The sequence below is a fragment of the Plectropomus leopardus genome, chromosome 2 (genome assembly GCF_026936395.1).
Source record: "Plectropomus leopardus strain MGB_pleo_1.0 chromosome 2, ASM2693639v1, whole genome shotgun sequence".
Classification (NCBI taxonomy): Eukaryota; Metazoa; Chordata; class Actinopteri; order Perciformes; family Serranidae; genus Plectropomus; species Plectropomus leopardus.
Window position 1 is genome coordinate 20,116,579 of NC_142177.1, and position 26,856 is coordinate 20,143,434.

The 26,856-nt window shown below is 38.9% G+C and overlaps 2 protein-coding genes across 4 annotated transcripts in view; both read right to left on the bottom strand.

The window, feature by feature from the left end:
- Positions 1-9,735, bottom strand: part of LOC121956064 (guanine nucleotide-binding protein G(i) subunit alpha-2-like) — a 72,228-nt gene extending 62,493 nt beyond the window's left edge. Inside the window, exon 1 of the mRNA XM_042504151.2 lies at positions 8,977-9,735. Coding sequence (XP_042360085.1) covers positions 8,977-9,094 — 118 coding nt within the window. The 5' untranslated portion in view covers positions 9,095-9,735. The remainder of the gene's footprint in view (positions 1-8,976) is intronic.
- Positions 9,736-12,179: 2,444 nt separating this feature from the next.
- LOC121956081 (sodium-coupled neutral amino acid transporter 3-like) overlaps positions 12,180-26,856 on the bottom strand; it is a 50,889-nt gene continuing 36,212 nt past the window's right edge. For all 3 annotated transcript variants that reach the window (XM_042504173.2, XM_042504191.2, XM_042504183.2), the window contains 9 exons: positions 24,961-25,043; positions 22,367-22,425; positions 21,794-21,940; positions 19,722-19,801; positions 19,169-19,269; positions 18,402-18,526; positions 17,792-17,936; positions 17,257-17,360; positions 12,180-16,029 (listed from right to left, as the gene is read on the bottom strand). In XM_042504173.2, coding sequence (XP_042360107.1) covers positions 15,925-16,029; positions 17,257-17,360; positions 17,792-17,936; positions 18,402-18,526; positions 19,169-19,269; positions 19,722-19,801; positions 21,794-21,940; positions 22,367-22,425; positions 24,961-25,043 — 949 coding nt within the window. In that variant the 3' untranslated portion in view covers positions 12,180-15,924. The remainder of the gene's footprint in view (positions 16,030-17,256; positions 17,361-17,791; positions 17,937-18,401; positions 18,527-19,168; positions 19,270-19,721; positions 19,802-21,793; positions 21,941-22,366; positions 22,426-24,960; positions 25,044-26,856) is intronic.

Consider the following 26,856-nt stretch of genomic DNA (forward strand, 5'->3'; position numbering starts at 1 on the left):
CATTAACTTTTGCCCGGGGCAAGTAAACTTTGTGTTCAGGCAAATGGAATTCCTTTTGCATAACAAGCAGCTGTCCGATTGGGCATGAAACTGAGTACTTTATCGCTGAGGTGTAGCTTTGCCAGCTGAGCAGCGTGTGCGAGTCAGGCCTGATGAAAAAAATCTGATTCATTCTTTGGTCGTTGAGGTAATATACAACACAACAGTACAAATGTTAATTATCCTTGGAATGCTGTATATGAAAGACTTACTGTTTTTCCCAGAAGTTAAAAGTCATTCTACTCTGTCCAAACTGTACCTCTTTTAGAGGCTTTGTAATCCAGCCTTGAACTGCAGCGTCTTTTTGGAAACTTCGTGAAATAAATACATTGTGGTGACCCACATTATAGATATGTTATAGACATTCACCAGAGACTGCGGCTCCTTTAAGAAGCAGAGTCAAGAGTTAACAGAAGGGCATTCTGGGATATTGAGTATGGAATGTATTGTGGTTTGGCAGTTGGTTTCGGTCGACTGGTTAGCTGAAAGCTTGTTCGAAATGGGATTGTAGTTTGTAAAATTGTGAGAGTAAAAGGACTCGACTCTTGACTCTTCGTCTCGTCTTTCCTGCACTCCAACAACATCATGTTAAATCTGACACTGAATGTCTTCTGTGATTATTTGGCTTGAGTCTGTCAACTAATCAAAGACTGTGTTCCTGACTTGTCAGCCAATCAGAGGCTGTGTTTCAGACTGGTGGCAGGATGCAGTGTACACATACACAGGCCCAAATATTTTGTCAATCACCAGATGTCAGGCTGATGCTGGCTAGTTAAAAAAAATTAACATATTGCTCAACCCTATTCTGCAACCACCTCAATACAAGGTGAATACATACTATGTTTGTTACATTGTTGAAAGACAACATTTAAAAAAACTCTTCAGCATCATGTCTAACCACAAACAATGTCACTCTTTACCTTAGATAATTTACAGATCTCACCTCCACCTAAACATTTTTGCAGTATATTTTTTTAATCTTTGGTAGAGATTAGCTTCCATGGAGAACTGATGTGTGCCAGTTGTCCAAAAAAACCAGAATTGCATATATTCTGGCAACTAATCAGTTTCAGTACTTTGAGCAGCAAAAAGGAAATGCTATTTAGTGTACTGGGCTGTCTTTAGAAGTTTCAGTGGAGAAGATTTGAAAAACTCTGCAGCTTAAGCCAAATTATATCTGCATGGCTAGACACTCTTATGATTAACTGAGTATTTTTTTGCAAATTTGGTGGAACTGACCCATTAAAAAAGACATCAAGAAAACTCATTTGCACATGCTGTATCCGAGCCTGTATCCTTCTAAACGCTCACTAAGAGCGCTTTGCATTTTGCAACAGTTCCTGTGTCTGTGCAGGGCTGTCTGCAGGCCTACATGCTGCAGTATTAACTTCCCCTCCTACACACATTAAAGGGTGTGCACAGAGAATGAGGCTTGTGATCTGCTCCTGTGTCAAACATCTTCACACCCCGTGGTGATCAGGACCGAGGTGAATCCTGAGGGCTGCACTCAAAACATTTACTACCCACACACCTTGGGATACACGCCTAAAAAAAAAAGGCCACAAACTGTCTTCCCTCAGTAAAATATTTAAATGTAAAGCAAAGATATAGGTGTTGAACATGAAGGTGAGATTTGAGGCAGTGGTGAAGGATTTTCTAAGCTGTTTGTATTTCCAGAGCAGAGAGGATAGTGCAGCTTTGTCCCTGTGGACTTGCACTGAGACACACAGTCTGCAGGAGCAGGCTTTATCTTAGGAGCTCTCCCTGTAATTGCAGGATATTCTGCCCCTTTCACATACACACACACAGATCGGCTATCCAGTGCGTCATACGGCTAATTGGGCAGCACTGTGGTGCAGACTGTTGAGTAAACACAGTCAAGTCACCCAAAAGACATAGGGCAGCAGCTCATTTGATAAATCTCACAGAATTGGCACATTTTTGCCAATAGTGTTCGTTGTAAATATCAGTTACAATGTAGCTGCTAAGTAGCTGATGTTCAGATGAGATTTCTTGGAGAGCTGTGAAAGCGTACACCGCTGCCAGCACAGGCACTCAGACGTCGTAGAGCTGTTTGTGGAACAGGTCAGTCTGACTCGGTTTCTCCAGAGAAAGCCAGGTCTCTATAATCAGCCAACTGTAATTACACTGACACCCACTAAAACTCAGACACTGACTTTAATAAGAGGGAGGAACTCGGTGTCTATGCAGCCCTGACCACATGGGCTGACCAGTAGTGGAACAATTCACCTTGTGTTGTCATCGATCATGACTATCTACGGTAAACAGGTGACTGTGCTGGAGACTTTGGGCTACAACATGCTGCAAGATGTTTTTGGACAATACTGCATTTCAAAGGTTTAACTCCTGTTAAGTTTTACCAGATAAAGGCAGAGATGGCAATTTCAGTACCGAAGATTAAACTGTTTCGAAACGCTCTGTGACTTCCGGTTTTGGCACGTAGTTTGAGATAGGTTTCAAAATGTCATGTGATATTATCAAACTCGTACAAAGAGTTTTTAAGGACCACAGCAAACGCTGGCGTTTGAGGCGTGTGTTGTGTGTGTTATTCTTTATTCCACCTTGTTATTTATGTTTATTACAATTACAGTGAAATGCAATAAGAACTACTAAGAATCAAAATATTTCTTATAGTCCAGGCCATTCATACATACAAGGAATTTGATTTGATACCCAAGATTAATTCTCAGTTAATGAATGAAACCATTAAATTGCAACTACTGTAGCACAGGGCCACCATCATTAGGTCACATAGTAATGATAAGAAATACTAAATAATTAATTGACGGTTTGATTGTATTTGCAGGTAGCCTTTTGGGCTGCGGAAAAGTGAGCCTTCAACACAAACAGTAAAGACTGCAATGCCAGCTTTTGCTAATGGTTTTAAAGTATTGAAATGTTTCAAAGTTTCAAATTTACTATCTCTACTTTAAAAGGATTTTATCACAATTTCAACCAGCTTTGTATCAAAACAACATTGGTAGTATGCACAGTATAGAATGAACATTCTTCCATCTAACCATCTAACCAGTTCTCTGTTTTCTCTTTTCATGTAGCACCAGTTTCAAAAGTATTTGCCTTTTTCCTCTGCAGAGACATGTGAGGGCCTTCTTAATATCAATGAAATACTTCTTTAAGTGTGTTGATCACAACCCTCACACCTGGAGAGGTATGACAAAAGGGTGGAAAGAAATTGGGCCTCACGGGAGTGACTTTCCAGAGTTTTGCAGACCAGTCAAACACCTCTAATCACCAACTGGCAGAGAGATAATAATGGGATCAGATCAGAGAGCAGCCTGAGCTCTCTGCCTCTCTAACCATACTAACACAGTAGCTATAGCTCAGGTTTCCAAGCTCAACCCCGCTTAGATTGATGGATTTCACAAATGGTAGCAGTGGCTGGGCTTGTCGATAGAGGCCCCCTCTCTCTGATCAATACTGTGTCTGCAGCACTAAGCTTTGAGAAAGTTACCGAATCAAATCTTTTAAGAGAAATGAAGGTAACTGTTTGTTCTCCGGGAATCCACAGGAGGAAGCTGCCTTTGAAAATGCGTGATGGCGCTTACAACCTAATAAAATTAGGTGAGCTAAAATGTCAGCCTATAGTGTTTGGCTGTGGCCTTTCATTGCACGGAGGAAAAAAATACATACATAAATTTAAAGGATAATTTCTTAAGGGACAAACTGTATTTGGTGAAAAGAGAGACGTGTGCGTGTGTTTTTAAAAGCTTTTTTTTGCTAAATAGATTATCACGAGATAACCTCCAATTATTTTCATACTAGAAGTTTATCCGATGGTCAAACCTTAGCCCAAGTGATGTGATGCTAACTGCAAAAGCAGGATGAAGGCAAAACAGTTCTTACTATTATAGGCAACTAAAGCTGCTGCTTTGAACAGCATATAATTAATTTCCCAGATACAGATCAACAACACCTTTTGATCTTTTTGGGATCTCTATGACACTTACTTCATGATTTTAACAGCAGGTTTTTGACATATTTTGGTGTTTTCAAACCAAGAAAACATAATATCCACTTTCTAAGTAGGATATATCTGCCCTGATATTTTGCTGGAGCTCATGTCATCCAATAACTGCCTCAGTGTCCACTAAGAGTCCATTTCCCTACTTCCTCTCCAAGGCTTTCGCAAAGTATGCAGATTAATGAGTGAGCATCCTCACGCACACTGCACAAACCACATTTAAAAGAGGAACAGACAATGACTGGTTTCACATCATGTGTTCTTTCTTTCATCTGTGGTTTAAAAAAAATCGGTGTTGGTTTATCATAATGAGCAATATCTTTATATGAAAGCAGTCATAGTGACCATGGTGCAAGCTTGTTTCTACATCCCCTCTCCACACACCAATAATATAGGCCTATTCTTAGCCTGGAAACATGAATGGCACATTCCCTATCCCTTGGTATGAGCAATGCCGCCTTCATTTAAGGTTAACCATTTAATGCTTTGATCACAAATTAAACCAGCTGCAGGCTGAACAGTGTGTCAGCCTTATATTGTTACATGTGGCAGCAGCTTTACTGCAGTGACCACAAGGGGCTCTGTGATGGAATCCAAGCCGATTCAACACTGAGGCAACGACCAAGTCATAAATACAGACTACAATGTGTACTGCAGTGCATGCCCTGTATATCATGTCATACAAGAATAACACGAACACAATCCTCGATGGAAATGAATAACAGTGCTGCCATATCAGTTGTTATTAAGACGTAAAAATAGACCGAGATGTTTCACTTCTAAGGCGATGATCAGCATCTTTTTTTTCCACCACAGCACGACAAAACTGTCTCTGTTATCCTTCATTTATCACTTCGAACCCGTCAAGCTTACAGCTGTGGTGGGGAAAAGAAAGTATCCCACTACACACATGCAGAATGCTTTAACGTGCACACATATCAAAGATGCTTTGAGTACAATATCTTTATATTTGTGCTAGAAGGTAAAGGTGGCCTACAAGCAGCATGCATGCATTCAATATCCAGCGTATTTACATAACAGCATTGCCTCTAAGCCAATGTGTTTATGTACAATACAATTAGCATAGAAGAGTGTGTGAGTGTGTATGTGTGTGTGTGTGTGTGTGTGTGTGTGTGTGTGTGTGTGTGTGTGTGTGTGTGTGTGTGCTGAATCATGCAGGGATATTTCCTACTACTAGGCTGCTGTTCTCACAGTTTAAGCAGAGCACACTGCCAAAGGGTACTTTTCATTTGTGCTGAGCCGAAGAAAAAAAAAAGGTTAGTAAGCCAAAGAGTAGAGAAAATCAACTCAAGTGAGCAGAGAATTTTTTTGTTGTGGATGGGGAGGAGTTAAATGCCAATCAAAGACCAGAATCAGCAGGACTGCCTGTGAATGAGTGCTTCCTGTTAATGAAAGCTTAAGCCTCAACGGTATGAAGTCCTTGCTGCTACATTAACTAATGGCTTTCTCTGGGGACAACTAACAAGACAAAACAATCTGACACAGCCCTCTTTTTTGGTAGGGCAGGGTTAGAGACAAGTAGTTAGGACGGAACTCCCTGATTGCATTTGTTTGGTTACATCAGGTCAAATTTGAAAGTGGAAACATTTTGATTAAGCTTTTTGTGGTTTGAATCCCTCTGCTTGCTGAAGAGAGGTGGGGACTCAGAGCTGATTCAAGAAGAGATCCATCATTTCAGTAGAAACAAGACAACCTGAACCTCCACACCTCATATTAAGAGTCTCTTGAGTTTGCTTTAGGAGGAACATGGGATTACAATTTAGAAGTTGGGCTTCAAGGGACAGACAGGACAGACTGCTTACTGGTGTGACCATGGAGGAAGCAGGGAGACTTTTCTCAGCTGTTCCAACAGATACCATGATGGGGGTGCTTTAAAGCGTACCTGGAGGTGTGATGTAGCACCTCTGGAAGGATGTCTCACCTCTAATCACACATACTGCTATAGTCAACAGATAGATCATGATTGCAACCACAACTACAAACCGCAAAAAAGCACCCTTTATTCAATGGATTACATCTTCATCTTCAAAATGAGGAGATATTATTAATTAGAGATGCAACAATATGCCAAGTCGATCAGTTAATCAATAACTCGAATGAAAGAAAACTAATCAGCAACTATTTTGATCACTCATTTTCAAATAAAAGATGTCAAATGTTTGCAAATTCCAGCTTCTTAAATGTGAGAATCTGCTGCTTTTTTGTCATTTTTAGTAGTAAATGAAGAGTATTTACGTTTTGGACTGTTGGTTGGACAAAAAAAAGCAAACTGAAGTCACCACTTTGGCTCAGGGAAATTGTGATGAGTAACTTCTACATTTTTTTGGTATTTTATTGACTGAAAGATTAATCAATTTATTGTGAAAACAAAATTGGCAGATTTGCCTATCAATAGTGAAAATAATCACTAGTTACAGCCCTATTACTAATGCACAACTGCATCTATCCTTCAGATAACTAGAGTTTATTTTTTCAGGGACCATAAATCCTCCACAAGGAATAGCAGGTTTATCCTGATGCAGCCTTTGGATGGCGTGACACATTTTTTTTGTTTTTTTCTTGAAATGCACAAGTGGAGGGAAGTGTTATTTTCATGACGTAAGTTTTTACGCACAAATTCACACATCCTAGGTCAGATTCAGACCTCTCCTATAATTCCTCTCAACCCCTACACACTGCTCCGGATGGTAATTACTGATATGAGACATGCCATAGAGAGCAGAGTATGTAATTAGCCTCCTAACCAGGGGCACAACTTAACAACCAGCCCAGGTCTCTTCAAAGACCCAGGAGAGAAAAACACAGTATGCTCCCTATCAATTTAAGCTGGATTTTCTGTTTTATGTGAGGAAAGAGGATGACAATCAATTTTGTGATTCTGCAATAAGCAATCTGTTACTAAATGGGTTATATAAAAAACAAGCTACTTCAGATTTATATAAGCTATAGAAAGGCGAGTGAGTGTGTTTGACATTCGTGCAGAAAAAAAAAAATTATTTCAGGTAAAACTCGAGTTGTCCCAGATTTCTCTGCTCAGGAAATCAATATCCATTTGAACCTAAGCATATGTTTGGTGAGGTGTTCTCAATAAAATCACAGTCTATTCTAACAAAATGGCTCACTCAAATATGCATTGATTCCCTTGAGGTAATATCTGGAGTAACTTCTGAAGTGTGAATCGATAAGCATGTGATGAGACGCACCACTGAAGCAGGAATGTACTGATTTCAACTTGTAACTTGCAAGTTAAATACAAATGATTGGTTAAGTAGCAAATCAGACTTGCTACTTTCTTCCTGCATGTCTAAGTTGCACATCATAAAAGGTTCGAGTAAATCCTTTTTCCATAAAAAAGCAGGTAAAGAAAACAATATAGGACAATCTGAAATTGATAAGAATGTGGGACAAGGCCATAGCTAATATAGCCATAGATCCCCCCATATAAAAAAAAACAAAATTTGCAAACTCATCTCCTATTTTATTCATCAGAAGCAAGTAAAGCTATACAGTATACTTCTACATATAGGAATATGCAATAAGTGAAGACTTCTACTATGTCAAATTACATTATTGCTTGACACTTTACTCAGACTTCTTGTGGACTATCTGACAGCTAAGGTAACATTATGTTAGTTGACATGAGCCATTTTTTGGTCACTGGATTAATATGTGGCTAGGTAATTTAGCTACATTAGTGTGTGTGTATATATATATATATATATATATATATACACACATAACTTAAATCCCCAAATCCCCCCATGGTAAGCTACTGACTACTGAAAGATAACCATCTGTAAAATAATAATATGACCAACATGTATTATGGTAGGAAAACTGTCAGTATGGCTTCAATATGAAAAAAAGTTTGTAAGCAATAGCAATGTGTCCATTACCTGCATCCGGCATTAAGAAAGAGTTAAAGAAGGAATCAGTGAGACATTTAAAGCCTGGGAAAATGTCATTTTGTCTTAACAGCAAAGCAGTACTTACAATCAGTCACCCTCTCTCCAAAAAGCAGCCCACTCATTATCAACCAGACCCTGTCCTGTCTGACCCCTCAGTTCACTTCGGGTGGGAGGAAACCACTGCAAAAATATAAGGCTGCCTATTTTGACTGCCCTGTCAAGAGAAATCAGACACTTTGCACTGATCTCTCACTCAGCATCCAGGATTTAGCATTTAACACCATGCTGGAGTGGAGAATGTACTCCAGGGTGCTGTTTCAAATCCAAACCTTCCCAAAAAATAAAAGCAGAGCCTTTGGGGCAGAGTGCAACAGGACATGCTACTTTTTAACATCTGAACTTTGGCGGTGGCAGGTCTGCACTCACAAAAACTAGATTTCTGGTGGCATAATTGCTGCCACGTTTGTCTCTTCAGGATGTGGGGGGAAAACTCCAAGTCAGGGATACTCAACTTGCTTAGCTCGGAGGCCACTTTTGCAAAATGACAGGAGGCCAGGGGCCAGTCACAACAGCCCTATACATGTTAGGATTTTGGGCCATTTCTAGGATTTTTGTATGGTTCTAGGATTTTAGGATGTTTCTAAGATATTAGGGCGTGTCTAGGATTTTGGGACATTTCTTGGATTTAACGCCATTCCTCGGATTTAAGAACGTTGGCAGTAGGGCACCGCAACGGGGGCCATGTTTGGCCCACGGGCCGTAGATTGACTATCACTGGTCTGGTGCACTTACAAAATCACTTAAACGGTGTGAAGATTGTGAATGACGGCCACATTTTTAAGGGACAAAAAAAGTTTCTATTAATGGCCAAAAATTTAACTTACTCATGGACTTTTTGTCTGTTGTGCTCCTGTCATATTTGTATAAGTGGTCATGCTGTTGCACCATTCGTCTGTAATGTGGTACTTTTGCAAGCCAGTCTCAGTGTTGTGACAGACTACTCACCCAGCAGCAGCAGTTTCACTTCTCTCGCCGCCTTCTCTCCATCTTCTCTCAGGTTTTTATCAATCATTTTAGACCTCTCGGCCGCGGCTTTATCTTCCTGACTAACCGTACAACCCATGGTTCCTAGTGCGCGCTTCAGGACTGCTGCTTAGTGGGAAAATATCACCTGAGGAAAAAAATATTAACGACGGAGTCCGGAAAACCCTTATTTAAAAAACAAGGGTTGAAAAGTTGAGTGCGGCGACTTCCCTTTATGATGAGTGGCGACAAACGTGACAGAGTCCGTTCATCCGCGAGACGCAACGAAAATTTCCTCGTGCGATATGAACTTGGATTTCTAACGTTTAAAATTCCCAAACAGTCGTCGGTAGTTCAGTCAGTTAACCAGCATTTGTGGTTTCCTCTGAGAGTGGAGAAGTTGTCCAGCGAGCTTGAGCAACTTTTTTTTGTTTAGCTAATTCGGTAGCTCCTACAGCAGACCATCAGAGCAGGTTAAAACACACGAAAACGGTCCACGAAGTTCAGCACAAAAAAGTATTCCAGCTGTTGAAAATCCGAGCACACGGATTCCTGCTCACAGTGAGGCTGCCGGACACACACTTTTCAGCGGATATGTATCTTTCCTGCTTTAAATTTCTTTTTTTTCGTTTTAATCCCTTTTGCCGTTACGCATTCTTTCACCGTGTTGAGATTTATCACGTTTGAAGCCACACCCGTAGCCGCCGTGAAGTCCCCCTCCGCCCGACAAACAGCGAGACAGCGCCGTCACCTCCCAACTCAACAGCAGCAGGGACAGCCTTCACCACAGAGGAAAGGAACGCCCACTCCGGGTGCATCATGGGACATGTAGTCAAAGAGAGGTACTATTTTCTTCAAGAGCTGTCGGAAATTACTGACTGAAATACTGCCCCCAGTGGCAGAAAATCAGGGGCTAATGTGATTCCTTAGTTGACAGAACATATATTAGAGGTGTTTTTATTTGTTTATTATTATGTACTTTTTGGATGATAAAATATATAATTTTAATTTGAGAGAACACAGCAGTGATGGAAAAAAGTTCAGACTGATTACTTAGGTAAAAGTAGAAATATTACTGTGTAAAAATACTCAATTACAATAAAAAGTACTGCATTCGAAATAATACTTTAGGAGAAGTAACTACAAATGATCTAGCCTAAATATACTTGAACTATCAAAAGTAGGAGTATTAACTGTGCAGAATGGCCCCTTCTGAAATACATATAGATATTTGAATGGATTACACAATATTGAGCAAAATTTTAATGTTGTACCTGACTGAGAGATTTCAACAGCTTAACAATAGATTGTTGATATATGACACTTTAAAATTTCATAAAATGATATGTTTATTGCAATGTTTAATCTTAAAAAATAATCTTAATCTGCAAAGTCATCTGTTATAGCTGTTAAATATGGTGGGGTAAAAAATGCAATATTTGTCTCTGTAAGTATGATGGCAAAACTGACACTTAAAACAGGCCCAGTACAGAACTAAATATTTAAGATGTAGATGCTCCTTAAAACCCAACAATAAAACCAACCAATCCAACAGTGACGGGAAAAGTATTCAGATTGTTTGCTTATGAAAAAACAGAAATACCCCCTGTAAATTTACTAATATACTTACACATAAAAGAGGACTACTGCATTCAGAATTGCACTAAACTAGAAGTAGCTACAAAAGTATTGCTGAATGCACTTTTAGTAACTAAAGAGTAGTCTACTCGCTATGTAGAACAGTATAGATATTTAATTTGATTAATAACTGTTATTGATGCACTGCAAGCACAAGTTTAATTAGAGCTGTTCAAATAATCAAAATTTTATCGAAATTGCAACATGGCTAGGTCAAATATCTAACCTTAAAAGCCAGAGTTTTTGATAAAGGTAAAATATGTCACAACATACCATTATCAATGAAGCACTGCTGTGTCACAAAGATGCCCCATCATATCCCATCACATTAGGTGAAAATGAAAAGCAAAAATTACCATTCCATCTAAAATAGCAATTCACTGCAGTTGCAGTTAATTTTCTTTTTGGCATATGGTGCAACCCAGTTTAAATGAAGTTGTGTGACAGATGGGGCCTTTTTAACTACTTCATATAATTCATTCATATTCATCAGTGAAACTATAACAGTGCCTCATATTTCATAAATATGTTAAATATTAAAAATGATCTTAATCTACAAATTCACCTGTAACTATAGCTGTCAGAAAAATGTGGTGGGGTAAAACCTAAACAACATTAGCCCCTAACAGTTTGAACGCAAAACTGTGACGCAAAATAGTCCCTCTACGAACTAGATAATCAACACTTGAAGATGGTCTATAAAAACCCATCATCATTACATTGCATGATGATCGTCGGTCATAGATAATGCCTACTGCAGCTCTATAGTGGCACCTTGTGGACTGGCTCCTAACCCTCAGGAAATGAATGAGCAGCCTCTTGTCCACTATTTTTGTAGGCTGCCACAAGCCTTATTCATATTAAATCAGTAACAATTTATCCAAGAGGGACAATTATAGATATTTCACTAATGTGAAATTATATGCATTTGTTAAATAAAATATAAATCAAATATATTAAATACCATGTCATCACAGTGCCTTTCTATCACTCAAAAACATAAACTTAAAATTCCAGTTTAGGCTATATACTTCTTAAATGGTAAACGGTAAATGGACTGTACTTGTATAGCGCTTTTGTAGTCTTATTGACCCTCAAAGCATTTTCACACTACATGTCACATTCAGTCATTCACACACACATTCACACAGTGGTGGCCGAGGCTACCGTACAAGGGGCCACCTGCTACTCAGTAATCACACGCACTCACAATCCAAGGACACAGCATTGGGAGCAATTTGGGGTTCAGTACTGAATCTAAACCTTACAGTTTACACAGCGACAATGATCCATCTAAAGCTGTTATCATTCTACTTATTCACACACATATTCTGAGCAATAGATTGCAAATCTGGAGAATGCAGTATAGAGTCAAGGTCACGAAATCTTAGCATGTTGATGAAATTAAATGGAAAAATGTGTTCCATATAACGCAGGCGAGAGTCTGACAAAACAACTTGTATAAAATACAGAGAAGTCCTAAAACGTCTGTCTATATTTAGTCTCCTGTTTCCAGATGGTTTTATCTGACAGATGACAGATCAAGGTTTTGTTACCTCATTATCTTTATTGCAACATTGTTTACAGTACAATAACTGCCAGCAACATATTAAAATATATAGAGATACAAGAAAATCGACATGAATTGAAGGACAAAAAGGTTTAAAAGCACTTTGAAAATGATTACATTTATATTTTTTAATCAGACTAAAACTTTAATTGCTATTTACATTGTACAAACTAGATATGCATATAGAATATAAAGGGTATACATTTATATACATTATTTATAAATGCTGGCCGGTGTCAATATTTAATATGTTACTATTCAATCATACACTTTTTCAATAAATCACACAAAGAGGGAGACTAACAACACTGAGATTTAATTAGAGGTCACCAGAGATCATCTTGTATCAGCCACTCACACAGTGTTTCCCCTCACTTTACTGCCGCGGGTTTCTATTTTTTCCATGTTGTGAGGTTTTGAAGTGTTTTATGTTTGTGCACCATTGAAAATCTCACTAAGGTCAAACAAGGAACAGTTGGGGAAATAAGTATAACCCTTGCATTGGTTTAACAACACCAAACACTATGTTATGCCCCGGTGGCTGATTCACATGATTCCCTCTGCGTACAGGTACATAAAGACAACCAAATATCTAGATACAATGTCAAAACAAGGGATTTAAGAGGTTTGTTGTGTAACAAATTGACTGGACAATACTCACCCATACTGCACTTACTGTAGTCTGGTGTAACAGAGTTTATCATAAAAAAGTGAAATGTAGGCAAGTACACCAGCTTAGTAACAACTCACATAGTTAGTGGATTATGTCTGCCGAGAAGCAGCAAGGAAGTCAGAAACGACCCAAAGTATACCACTGATGATATGCCACTGACAATAAAAGACAAATATAAGCGAAGAAAAAAACATAAAATCAATCATTAACAGGTTTTGCATTTCATCACAGAGTCAGATTCAATGAACATTAAACATGACATTTAAAACAAGAGTTAATCTATCAATGGCAGGAGACGAACACTTGAATTATACTTCTGATCAGAGTATAGGTCCAGGTTTAACAACACTGATGCATATATAGTTCAAATACATTGGAGCCATGATTTCTTTTTTAAACGATACGCACACTTAAAAACCTCCAACAGTACATCCAATAATTAGTCGTTTTACCTACAAAACAGACCAGAGGAGGAAACTAATGATCGCAGGGGCTCACAGGAAAGCTAACCTTAACGTTATTTCAAGTAATGTTTGAGAAGACATCCATATTATACCATCGATACACATTGCTAATTCGCTTGTAATCTACATTAAACTGATTACTTCACCATAGATTTAGTTATACAAAAGGGACATGCCCTTAAATCACATCTATCAGATATGTGAATTCATCACAAATCATTTGCTTGTGTTTGAACCTATTAATGGCTACAAGAAGTTGTGCTTATCAACGGAAAGTGCTATTGCTAACCACCGACGTTTCAAGATTGTTAAAGAGACAGTAATCCCATGTGTGTCATTTCTGTTAGGGATCAAGCTTGTGCTGGACACAAATATTTACAGACACCAAACTGTTACTAACCACTTTATGAAGTGACTAGGCTTGGGTAGTATCATTTTTTTCATGCCAGCATAGAATTTGTGTAAAAAAAAATAAAATTAAAAAAGAATTAAAGAAAATAAAAAATATAAAAGCTGAGCTACTGGTGATAGATGACATTGTGGCATGTATAGCATTGTCTAGCCCAGTGGTTCCTTTTTTCCTTAAAGGACCTCTTTTCTATCATTGAGTAAACTGACGACCCCTGACAAAGTGACACATTATATGGATATATCATATAATATTAAATGCATAACAATAATAGCCGAGAGCAGCTGATAAACTGTGCAAATAACTCAAATAGTGAACCCAATTTGTATATTCTGATAGATTTAGAGAAAATCATACATACTTTATTGGCATCTTTTTGACAAATTCAGTGTTTTCTACTTACTGACTCCATGCTCTTTGGTTTTTAATTGTGTATTTTTCTAATAAAGACGAGGCTGTTCCACAGAAAGTGAAGGCTTTATGAATATAACTTGTGTTGCGGTCTTCACCATGCCTGTATCCTACTTCAACTAGTTTTACTGGGTTTAAATACTCATGGCTCTTACAATAATAACCCCATGACAGTTGTTGCTGCAGCGGACACCAACACATCAGCGTGCTCAACGAAGATGATGTGTTGAATAAAGTCGTTTCCCTAATACACTTTTGTCACTTTTGTCGTTGGAAGCAGTTCATCTCAAAACAAAGTTACATGTGACTAAACCCCCAAACAGGGGCAGAGACATCTTTTCTTTTTGACTTGCCCTGTAACATTATCTCCATGACATGCAGTCACAGCTCCCCTGTCTGTTCCACCAGAGAGCACTTTCTGTGCTCTACAAGACATTATCTCAATGCAGCATCTATCAGTTTATCAGAAAAAAAGAACAACTGTATTTTTGACAGTATTGAAAATCATACCTTCAAGATTTCTACATATCCAAGTATACCATTACACCTTGATACCACCCAAGCCTAGCGGAGACCCTGTTGTTTTTTGTTTTGGTTATCTCTGATTACTTCCAGTAAATGTTCAGAAACAACACATCCAGGTAAAAATCATCCCTGCTCGACCATTAAGAATAATGAGTCTCAGTAAGACCTAACTGAGGGTCATGTCGTCAGTCCCTACTGCATCTTCTGAGGTTTTTATCAAGTAGAGATTAATAATAAAAAATATACATCTAGATCATATTGGGTAGGAATGTTAAGATAAATGTGCTCACAACATTATTCCACATACTCCACTGTGGTTTTGCACCCTGCTCTAGCGGAGGTGAGAATGTTAACACATCCGAACCTTAAAATAACCAGCAGCAGCACAAGTTAGTGGAGTGAAGCTAAAGGCTGCACACTTTTAAAAACAATTCAACATTTTCTGGTCTTTATGCTAAGCTAAGCTAACCAGCTGCTGGCAGCAACTTCAAATTTAGGAGAGTGGCATCAATCTTCTGAGCAAGAAAATGGCCAAAGTTCATTTCCAGAAAATGTTGGACTATATCTAATTTGTCTTTTTGTGCAATAGCTTTTACTATCACTTTCCTCTGTAGCTGCAGAGGAGTGGCAAATATGTAATTATTCAAATAACTTAGAATAATAACAATAATAATAATAATAGGCATAAAAATCATAAAATAATTGTTTATCATTCCATAGATTTTTCTCATTCAATGGTTAAAAGGGATGTGCCTTAGATTATGGGTTATAATCTAAGGAGCAGTTTGCAGATCACATATTATTTGAGGGACAAGACAGGAATGGGGCAGATGCTCACAACCAATACAGGGAAAGGCGTATAAAGACAGCAGCGCTCTATATTGTTTCTTATCTTTACATCCATCTCACAAGGCACAGCCTCCACATGGCAACAATAATCTTTATGCACCTGGCCTATTTTGTAAATTCAGCTATCAACTTTCCACTTAAGTCTAGTGGCCTGGATCTGCAGTCACTGTTTGGCAGGATGTTCAGTGCAGTGTAACGTCATTAGAGTAAGTGTTTGGAGAGATATTGAGAGCCATCCTGAACTCTAGTCTTTCTCTGTGGCCAATAACCTCTAATGGAAAAAAGACAGGGCATCTTCGACATCAAACATCATTCAAAGTAAAAACTGTAACATTACAACACAGATCTAAATCAACAATATAAAACCTGAACAAACAATGGAGGTTGGTGCCTAGTGACCACTGCTGGCTTTGCTGGTGCCTGTTGTCCAATCGATGATGATAAAGCTGAGGCTCATTGTCATAAACAGGAAGCCTATTCCAGCAAAACAGGCGGCCTAGAAGAGAGGAGGAGTGATTGAGTTAAAGAGAGCGATCATTGTAGGTGCATTTACTGGATCAGACAGTGTCTTGATTTTTACAGTAAATTCAATAGTAAATCACTGAATAAAAATGAATATGAAAGGCTTTAAGGAGACAACATTTTTAAGTTTTACTTTACCACTGGGATGAAATAAAATCCCAATCAGTACTATTTATTGTGTTTTTTTTTAGATCAATACAAATATTTGAGAATTTCAAAAATGAAAAAGAAGTTAACTGTCCCTTAGAGAGTAACACTTCACCCCCACAAGTCATCATTGTATATAAATTACTCGAGCCCTTGAATTTGTGAAGAAAACTTCATTTTTCTTACATGCTTTCGGTTAATGAAGAATCCCAAAACTGAGAAAATTCTTGATGAATCTAAGTCATAGGGGTCCATGTTTACATCATCTGTTTACAAACTCTCACACAACTTGTGCAGTCATATGCTCGGTGCTTCTCAGACAGCCTTCAGTGGAAAGTGATTAAAGGTGAAAGTTATCTATGCGATTTATCTATGCTCTCTTTAAAGCCAAACCCCATAGACAAAAACAGTAATGTAACCTCACTGAATATGGGAGCTGCTAGTCTACTGCTGTTAGTTGGTTTGTGTTGCTGCGTGATGTAAGTGAATCCAAACTAACCCTTTAAAACACCACAAAATAGTCACAAAATAATGCAAACTAACTAACTGATCGAGAGAGCAATACACCAGCAGCTCCTGTATTCTGTGAGGTAAAATTACCGATTTTGTCAATGGAGTCTTGTTCATTTTACTGTTGGAAAGGGCCGTCTATTAGTAAGTGCTGAGTGACTGCATAAATGTGACTTGGATTAAACTGTAAAAGTTGTGTGAGTGTTTGTAAATGGGCTTTTTAATATAGTTAATAATATATTGAAAAAAAAAAACAAATTCAGCTTAACACAGGGTGAGTAACTGATATACAAATCGTCTTTTGGTGGGTGACATTAATTTAACTAATTTAACAATTTTAGCACATTATTATTACTTTATTTTTTCTTTGTTTTTTGCTTATTTCCCATTTAACTTAGCTGTGGTCAGAGGTGAAACATACTTGAAACATTCAACCAGAGAGGGCAGCAGAACACTTTCCTGGAAATCAGGCAGATCTGCAAGCTCATGTTTGATTTGTTCTGGCGCATTTGTGATTTGTTTGTTTTTCTCATGAAATGCTCACCAGGATTTTGGGGAATGAGCGCATTGGCTCCTCTTCTTTGGGTACAATACGAATGTAAAAGACAGCTGGGAATATGAAGATGAGACAAGGGGCAGATGTGGCACCTGGAAAGCACACGAAAAGCACAAAATTATTCATGAAACAAGTTCTCGTGAGTTCTCACTCCTTCGGTGTTCGTTAAGTGCTGCTGCAGGTCTGACAGCACTGAAGTGAGGATATGGATATGAGCAGAACCAGGGGAACATAATTTAGTATTTACAGATTCTGAAGCGAGTCTGCAAAATGAGGTGGAAAGTGTAATGCAGTACAAAAAAAAAACTGAGACTAAGTGTAAGAACTGGTGTTTTCAGCATGTAACAATATATATGAGAATATATATACAAAAAAAATGTAAATATGCATAATCCACCAATATCTGGACTTTAAAGAGATCATGGAAGCTACTCAGGATTTGTCAGGGTGTCTTTACTGGTCACTGAGTTTGTCTAAATGTTGGTGCATTTATGCGTCAAAACCCAGGGTTGGTCTAACCTACCAATGACCCCAAAGATGCCCAGGATGTTGGGAGCAAAGATGACCAGAAGGTTGATGGAGGTGAGCAGAAGGAAGGCAATGGCGATGTGACGGGGCCAGTTGAAGGTCTTGTTGGGAAACATCATCTGCTGGATTGCTCTCCGTACCTGATTACAACAAAAAAGCTATTTTTACAATGGCCACTGCATGAAGAAAATAACTGCTTTCTAATTTGTGAGCCAATGTGTAAACTTAAAGGATTACTCCAACTGCAAAGTGACTCTTTTTATGTCAATAACTCACCACAAATAACCTTGAATTAGTGGGAAAAAACCTCTGTTTGACTTGCATGCCTCCACGTTGAACGGAAATCCAAAAAAGGCAAACATTCTTCATGAACTGAGGTAAACGGGGATCACATTTCAATTTGTGAACCGATGTTTTGATATAGTTTGCCTGTCTTTAATCGCAGTTCCTAATTAGTTAAATTAAAATTGGACTTCTTCTGGATTCTTTGTTTACCATGGAGGAATTTTCATCAGAAATTCAACTTAACACGCAGTGAGTAATTGATATACAAATGGTCATTTTGTGGGTAAAGCATTCCTTTCATGTGCTAAAGATGTACTTACAGGAAAGAGCACGATGGGCACAGTAAGTGTGACAGCAGTGAGCACAGCCACGCGCACGCACAAAATCAAAGAGTCATACGGGTCAATGCGGCTGTAGGTGTGAAGCAGCTCGGCTTCCACTTCACCTGAAAGAGATCAAAAAACAAAGCAGAGTAGGTCCAAAAGTTATCAAGAAAGAACACTCCTTCCTAAACCATCTGGCAAAACATAATCTGCACTGATAGTAATTATTAATTGTAAAAAAGAAATAATTATGGTATAAGTAAAATATTAATAATAGATTGTATACAGCAAACTGCAGTAAGGATAATGGATAAATAATGCTTTTTAAATACAAGTAAGAACAACTTTATAAAACCTATATAAATCAGTTCAGTAGATTGCATTAGCAGTCTAAATGGTTATTGTAATGGCTGAAATGTGACCACTAGAGGGCGCCGATGTGCTATGGTGCTTTTCAGCCTTCAGGGATTACTGTTCTGGTATGACATTGTGCTTCAGACTTCACCTTGTTACCTTATGTGAAACAATTAACATCAATAAATAAAGAAAATTAAGAGGCAAAATGAGGCGATGTGTTAGATAGATAGATAGACAGATAGATAGATGGATGGATAGACAGACAGACAGAAAGATAGAGAGATAGATACATAGATGGACAGATGAACACATACGTAATTAGACACAAAGATAGCTTTGATACATATGTTCAGACAGATCAAGCGAGAGACAGAATATTCTGCAGTGGGAGGAGGACCAGGCCTCACCATAGAAAGTTAGGTATCCAAAAAGGGCAGCCAGGAAGTACATGCAGTACATGACTGCAATGGAGATGTTGGCCACATGCTGCATCTTTTTCTTGGTGGGACTGAAATCAGAAGATATAGCCATGTGATGTCACACACACACACACACACACACGCATACACACACAAACATAAACTAAGACACACACATAACATCAGGGCATCCACTGTCAAATTACTGAATATGCCCATATAGAAAGCTTGTAGCCCAGTTACTAAATATAGCATCTACAGCTGCAGGGCTGCTTTAGTTGCAGGAAAAGATTCAATAACACATCGCAATTCATCTCAGGAAAAGAAGCAACAGTGGTTCAAAGCGGGATGATTCATTTAAACTAACAAACATGCTACATCATACAAGCAGTGCCAACACATTTCAAAATAAAGTGAAAGCAGTGCATGTGACTAAGTTGTGATCAGCCAAGCAAAAATCAGACATAGTGGCTTTCCTTTCGGTTATGCAACTGATTCTTTGTCCAAAAGTTAGCAGGAGATTTCCATCATAAGAACATACTTGCGCAGCTCTGTGTAGATGGGCAGGACCTCGGGGTGGCACACAAAGGCGAACGCCAGGATGGGGATGGTGTAGGCCGTCTGAAAATGAACCCCAACAGGTCACCATAGATACAACAGCGCCATCCCAGACGTCTTACCACCAACCTTGCGCTTTACTGCCCATTACTCCCTCAGACACATCACAGAGGGCTAATTGTTTCCCTGTGATTAACTTGGGCCTGGCTGCCGACCAGCCTTAGCCTATTTAAGAATGCCTTACTTGTAAGCTGCTAAGCAGCAGGGATTTATCTTACTAGCCCGGGTTAGGAAAGTCTCATACATCTTAAAGGGATGCTAATAAACAGTTGATAGGGACAACTAGTCAGTATTTGCTAATGCCCTGGAAAGTAGAACTGTTTCAGTGATGTTGCAATCAAACAATCAAGTTTAGAGGGATAGTTCGAATCTTTTAGAATGGGATTGTATGAGGTACTTTACCATATTCCATATATTACATACCGTAGATGTCAGGGAGCACGCCCAGTTTGGAGAAGCAGACAAGAGTACCACTCTTTAATTAAAATATTTTAAGTTGTTTACATTGATGTACAACAGCGATTTCTGAAAGGGAAAGGATGCCATTAAATGGCTCTTTTTCCTGCCAGACTCCATTGAGAAAAGTAGTGATTTAACATCACTGAACACAGGAGCCGCTGGTCTTTTGACCACTTATTTTGTTTGCTTATGTGTGACATTGGTGTTTTAAAGGAGTTAGTTCAGATTCACCAAAGTCATACAATAATACAAGCTAACTAACTGGTTGAAGCAGCGGTAGACCAGCGACTCCTGTGTTCAATGAGCCAAAATGACTGATTTTGTCATTGTAGTCTGGTGGATTTGATGAGAGCATGAACGGGGAGCTGATGCTGTTCATGGCTTCCCCGTCAAAATGACCTGAAAAGGTAAAGCAGTGAAAATACATCTTTATAGATTTTGCTTAGACTGTTAGAGATTTCTTAAGTGGGACTTTTAACTAAAATGCGTTTTGCATCTGCCCCCATCCACAGCAGTGCATTGCTTTGCTTCAACGTCAGCACTCCTGCTGCTTCTCAAAATTGTGGGCTTGCTCTCTGACTTCTACTGTATGTAATACACTAACTACTGATTAGAGGCAACCTTTGGGCTTAAAAACAAAGCCAACATGGAAGTGCCAAAAACTGCAGTTCCTTAAATGGCCACTCGAGGCTGGCTCCAGGAGCTGTTCCCTCCCCATAGACCTCCATGTCAAACTGCCTAACTTTACAGCAGCAATAAACTTGTTTACAGCCTGGTACAAAAAAAGGTGTCTATATATCCGTTCATGACAACTATATATAGGGGGTGATTTTTTTAAAAAATAACTGACCCATTTACATTTTATTAAGGCTTAAAGTTACGCATAATTAAGGATGATCCAATTTGAGTGACAGGCTCTCTGCCGACAGTGTCCCCAGCTTCTCAGTCAGATGCATCACTCCTCCACAGCTCCAAGCCTCGTGCCCAAATATTATTATTTCTGGCTCCAAAAACCTGAATGATTATCAGTACTCCATACCACCCCTCTATATAAAATCCTGACTACCCCTTTAAGCATCTAGCTGTGTTTAAGAGCACTCTCCTGTTGCGAAGGTATGTGCTGTGTGTGAAAAATAAGGGTACTTAGAGAAATGTCAGGTCTTTTCCATCACATTCTTTACCCATCTCTTCGGCCCACAAAAGGGCAGGCTTGATGATCTCACTGTAAGCACCAGAATGCCAAAGCGATTTTTATTTTTTTGCTGACAGTAGCAGACAGCTCAGGGGTCACTGTCCATCTTTGAGCCTTGCATTAATCGCAGACTGTTGTCTATCATTAACAGCTTGATAAAAACCCTGATCTCCCCTTGAGTGCAACTGAGTGCTTCAAACCAAGTGCAGTTTTCATGCTCAGATTGTGAACCGTCACTGGCAACATGCTGAGGATGACTATGACATAAGTGATCTGCTGTCAGTGGCCAGAGCAGTGGAGGTGGATTTGCAGTTTTCAGACTGAGTGACATGCGTAAAACCTACTTGTGAGTTGAGGTTGGCCATTTTGGGAATACAGGCAGGATCGGGCTCCCCGCCGGGGTCTGTGGCACTGACATTCAGCCCAGTGGCAGTGCCATTCAATGCAAAGTCCACAAATGGACAAGGGGTATTGAACTTCTTGTAGATGACCTGTGCAGTGCAGAGGAGAGGCGTTAGGCAGAAACAAAGGCTGTGGGACACAGTTAGCATACACACAGGCAGAAAATATGGGACTGAGAGAGAGAGAGAGAGAGAGAGAGAGAGAGAGAGAGAGAGAGAGAGACGGGGAAACAGAGAGAGAGAGAGATGCGTGGATTACAGCTCGCACAGCCAAAACTAGGTCAGAGAAAGACAAGAGAACCAACACAGCCTGGAACCGCAGCGTGCAAACATTAGTCCATGGCAGTAGAGAGAGCAGGGAATACTAAAGAGATGGTGGGAAGGTGAAAAAACAATCTTGCTGCAGACAGATCCCAGTGCATCTGAATATGCTGCGTTGATGTTTATGCCAACAGATAAGAAGCAAGAAATGATGTTGAGTTGTCATTTGCATATGCAGAGAGTCGGAGGACGTACCGAAACGAGGAAGAAAACCATGCAGCTCAGGGAGAAACCACTGGTGTATCCCAGGTATCCTAAAACACAAACACTTCATTAGCATGCCTCTTATCTGGGATTACATGGTCATGCTTATTCTGAACTCTTTAAGTCTAAGGCCAATTGTGGGAAATGCTGCTTAAGTCTAATAACTAATCACTAGAGTGGTAGGTTTCCTCACTGAACTGCATCTTTAAGCCTGCAGTAACCAGGTTAATATAATGTGCAGGGAGTTGAAGCTCATTACTGGACTCTAACTGCACCGACTGGCTCTGTTGTCCTTGATGTCTCGGCAGGAGACGGACTCCTTAAGAGAGGTCAGCCAACACGCCCTCTTTTCTCACTTCCAAACCGGCTCTCCCTGCTTTTCTTCCTCTTCACTGCAAAAACTGCCGATCTAACCAAGTGTAATAATCTTATATTTAGATTAAAAAATCTAGTTAGTCTTGTTTTAAGTATAAATGGATTATCTAGTGCACACAGTTTTACTGGTTTTAAGACATCTTAACAAGCAAAATTTGCTTACTGCACTGGCAGCCAAATTTGCTTCTTTTAAGTGCAAGTATGCTTAAATCTAGGGTGTTTGGCCTTAAATTTGACAGGCCATTTTTGCAGTGTTTCCATCTGTTTTGTTTCATGAACTTGCTCATCTCAAGTACTGCGATGCACACAGACCACATGACACCTGACCAACCTCGTGAAAACATGTTGGATTTGTGTGTGTGTCATAAGAGCAACAGTTTAACAGTGTGTTGGCAATTATCGGACATGGCTGCACAATGAAATGTGCCGTGTGCAGTGTGACTTGAAGAAGAGGGGGCATAAGCCATCTACCAAGGGACATCTCAGGAGGACAACAGTGGAAGTGGTCATGGAAAGAAGAGAGAAAGGGAGCAGAGAGACTCTCTCCCTGCCAAGACAAATATCTGAATAAAACAAAGGCAAAGTTTAACTTTGACATGGAAATTACCCAGCCCGAACATAAAAACTAAAACGTCCAACATGTGGGTCTCAAATCTTTGCTATAATCCCTTCGAAGATATCTAACTACAAGGTATGGCTTCAGTTCAATATTCGAAGATGACTAGGAGCCCACCAAGTTGAAAGGATAGTTTGAGAAATTGTTTTTCGAGCACAACACCAAGGTTCAATCCTTGATGCTGAGTAACACCTCCTCGGATGAAGCGTCCTTGAGCAAGTCATTACTTAAAACCCAAAGAGCTGCTTTTCTGCTGCTAGCCCAGCTGGAGGTTGAAAGAAAGTTAGCAGGCAAGAAAACAAAAGTAAAGTAGATCCCCAAAGAAGTCAGTAATATATCACATTTTATAAATAATATTCATGGCTTCACTCCTACCTTTTCAGACAGGAATGAAGCCAGTGCAGTTTTGTGAACTTTACAAAATCTTTTGTTAAAGCGAGACTATGTAATTTTTGAAAAAAGAAGAAAAAGTTGGATTATTGGTGAAGGAAAACATTTCTTTTAGGTCCAGTTCTGTGGCTGATTCAGTGGGCTTAAATTCATTGTGTGTAGTGAAGACACAGTTCACAACAAAGGTGTAGAATTGTTTCTACTATTATATACAACAGCTTTTAGAGGCTTATGTTAGCAAACTTAAAAAAGTAAATATTTTGCTCTGTAACACACATTCTTGAGTCTGTCGTAGGACTCTGTGAAGTCACTTGCACAGTTTTTATAATAGCTTAGCATTTTATCTTAATGTCAGACAGTAGTTAGGCATTTAACATTATCCCATTATTGCCATTTGTAGCAGCAATGGCCGCTGTTCACAGAGTTACATCTTCTCGCTTTTCAATGGAAATAGACAAGTTTTTGCTTTAAGTTATCGGTATGAAGTAAATGTTGACTGATATGTAATGGCTTTTAAATAATGATACAATCGTCGTTAAAATAGGTTCCCTTTATGCTTCGCTTAGATGGCACAATTCTGTCTGCCCTTGGAGACGATCTCCCGGGAAAATAGCACAAAGGAAGTGCATCAACCATTTCACAACAAAAACAGGAAGAAGATGGCGCTTTTGTTTCCCCTGGTAGCTATTCCCATTTACCAAAGGGTATCACTGTCAGCATTTTGCAGTCACTATCCTTAGGAGCGGAAATGGCTGACAGTGCAGCAACGGGCACCAAAAACCTGAACTTCGATGTGGGAGTCCAGTGTTCGCTTCCTATTCGAATATGATCTTACCATGTGCCTCCATGCCCTAATCCTGACCATCCGTGACTTTTTCACCTAAACATAACCATCCCAAAGCGTAAACAACAGGCGCAGAAGAATACCTAACTCGTAATATGTAGTTGCGGAAATCAACTGACAGAGCTGCAAAATGTGACGAATTGGGATGAGAGCGCGCTAAAACAGAAAGCAATCTGGTTGTCTTTGCGACCACAACAATAATACCACCAGTAAACTCTCGGGGTAGAAAAGTTGCCTGTTTTCCACTTTAACAGAATCATGCAAAACGAAACAAAACGCAGATTTTAAAAGGAGGCCCGAACTAAAATGCTAATGTGATAGGTCTCCCACCAAAAGAAGGATGTGATATTCCATACTTACCTAGCTGTTTCATGAGAGCCAGCGGTAATATTACTGCTATAGACACAATTATCACAAGGTAGTTCCCGTTCAGGTACCATTCACTGCAGAGAGGCAGAAAGACACAGAGAATTAGATGTATTGATTTGAAATTACTCGCCTCAAACGCTCCACTCAATCTCAATCCTGTTAGGCGTTTGCACTAGTGTCAGGTATTGATTAAGAAGACCCAGGGGAGATGTGGGTGAACAACTAGAGAATAAGGTGCACACAAATAAAGCTGACGTGGTGGAAAAAGCAAAGTTACTGATCGAGGATTATTTTTGTTTTATCTCCACAACTATGCCAGGTAGTTTTATACACAGCTGAAAAGAAATGAATACAAATTACAGTGCTTGGAATGAAATCAAATATCTAAAGTGGAAAAACTAAGCCTCTTTGCGCCCTGTACCACTGGACTCTAAGAACTGTGGCTGTGGCGGGGACACAAAGGGGTCACGTCCTTTGTATTGTTTCGGGGAATGTTTTTAGGAGAAGCTAAATTCTACATGGTAGTTATTCAGGGTGATTGTGGTGTTTGCGTATTTGTATTAGTGATGTGGCAGACTCAGTATCATTTAAATTGACAGCAAAAAATGAAAAAAAGAATTTAGACAATAATTCACATTAAGAGACTGGTCTATTTTGCCATTTCAGTTACGCCCCTGCTCAATGACTTAACACTGGTGCAAAATCAATAAAAAGATTTGAAAAGAAAGACAATAATTGATAAGGAAAAGAATTACAGATTATATAAATGACAAACAGGTGATGAAAAAGTGAAATGCAAGCAAAATCATCAAAACATTTTACAGAATGTTTTGATAGCTAGTTAGGGTATTTTTTAGAGGGGTGGTGTCGCAATGGGGAAACCATAAAAGTGACTTCAGCATATATGAAAAACCCAGCTACAGCAACTTAATTTAACATAGTATCACAAAACTCTGCAAGGAAATGACTGACAGACCAACCGACTCAGCCATATCTTTTCATTGCAAATATTATCATATTGCTCAACACCTAAAGAAATATTTCACCTACAATATAACCGTTAGTATATAAGTTAGTCATGCCATGTCACTTTGAATTCATGAATAAAATGTTTTTCTTTCATGCCTCAACAGAAAACAATGAACATGTTGCTCTATTGATTGGGGATCATGTTAAATAACAGCAAAGCTATACCAAAACATCCATTTGCAAGATCTTACATAACTTGTGCAGTATAATCCGAGTGTCATTTATCCAGTCGTATGCTCAGTTCCTCTCAAACACCACTTATTTTTGCCAGAAATTTACAATTTAAAACTAAATTGAAGTGAAACTTATCTTAGCTCTCTTCAAAGCCAGACTCTTTGACTAATTTGTTTTTTTTTTAATTAGTAAAAATGCATGTGCTATGGTTTGCTGTTGGAAGCAAATACAAATAACGTGGTAGTAAGTACAATCAAATACAATCAATAAATCAATGCTTTCTGTGAAGGTATGTGAGAAAAACAAATTTAAGGTAACACAACGTTACTTATTGGTATACCAATGTTCATTTTGTGGGTGATGTGATGTGTTCCTTTAATATAGAATTCTCTACAGGATAAGTTGTTGTTTTTTAAACATATGTTAACAAACGGCAAACCTATGTTGTAAGACTTTATAAAATATTATACATAATCAGTTTTTTAAATGGAATATATTGTTGATTTCCATCACTAAGCATGTGTTTATTTACTGACACACAATGCAGTGGAAACTTATAAACACTATGAGTAAACCTTGTACAAACCAGTGTAGTTACACCTCAGCCAAACTAATAAACACCATCATGAGGACATGAATATGAGATGTTCAGTAAAAACATATGACGAAATGATTCCACTGACA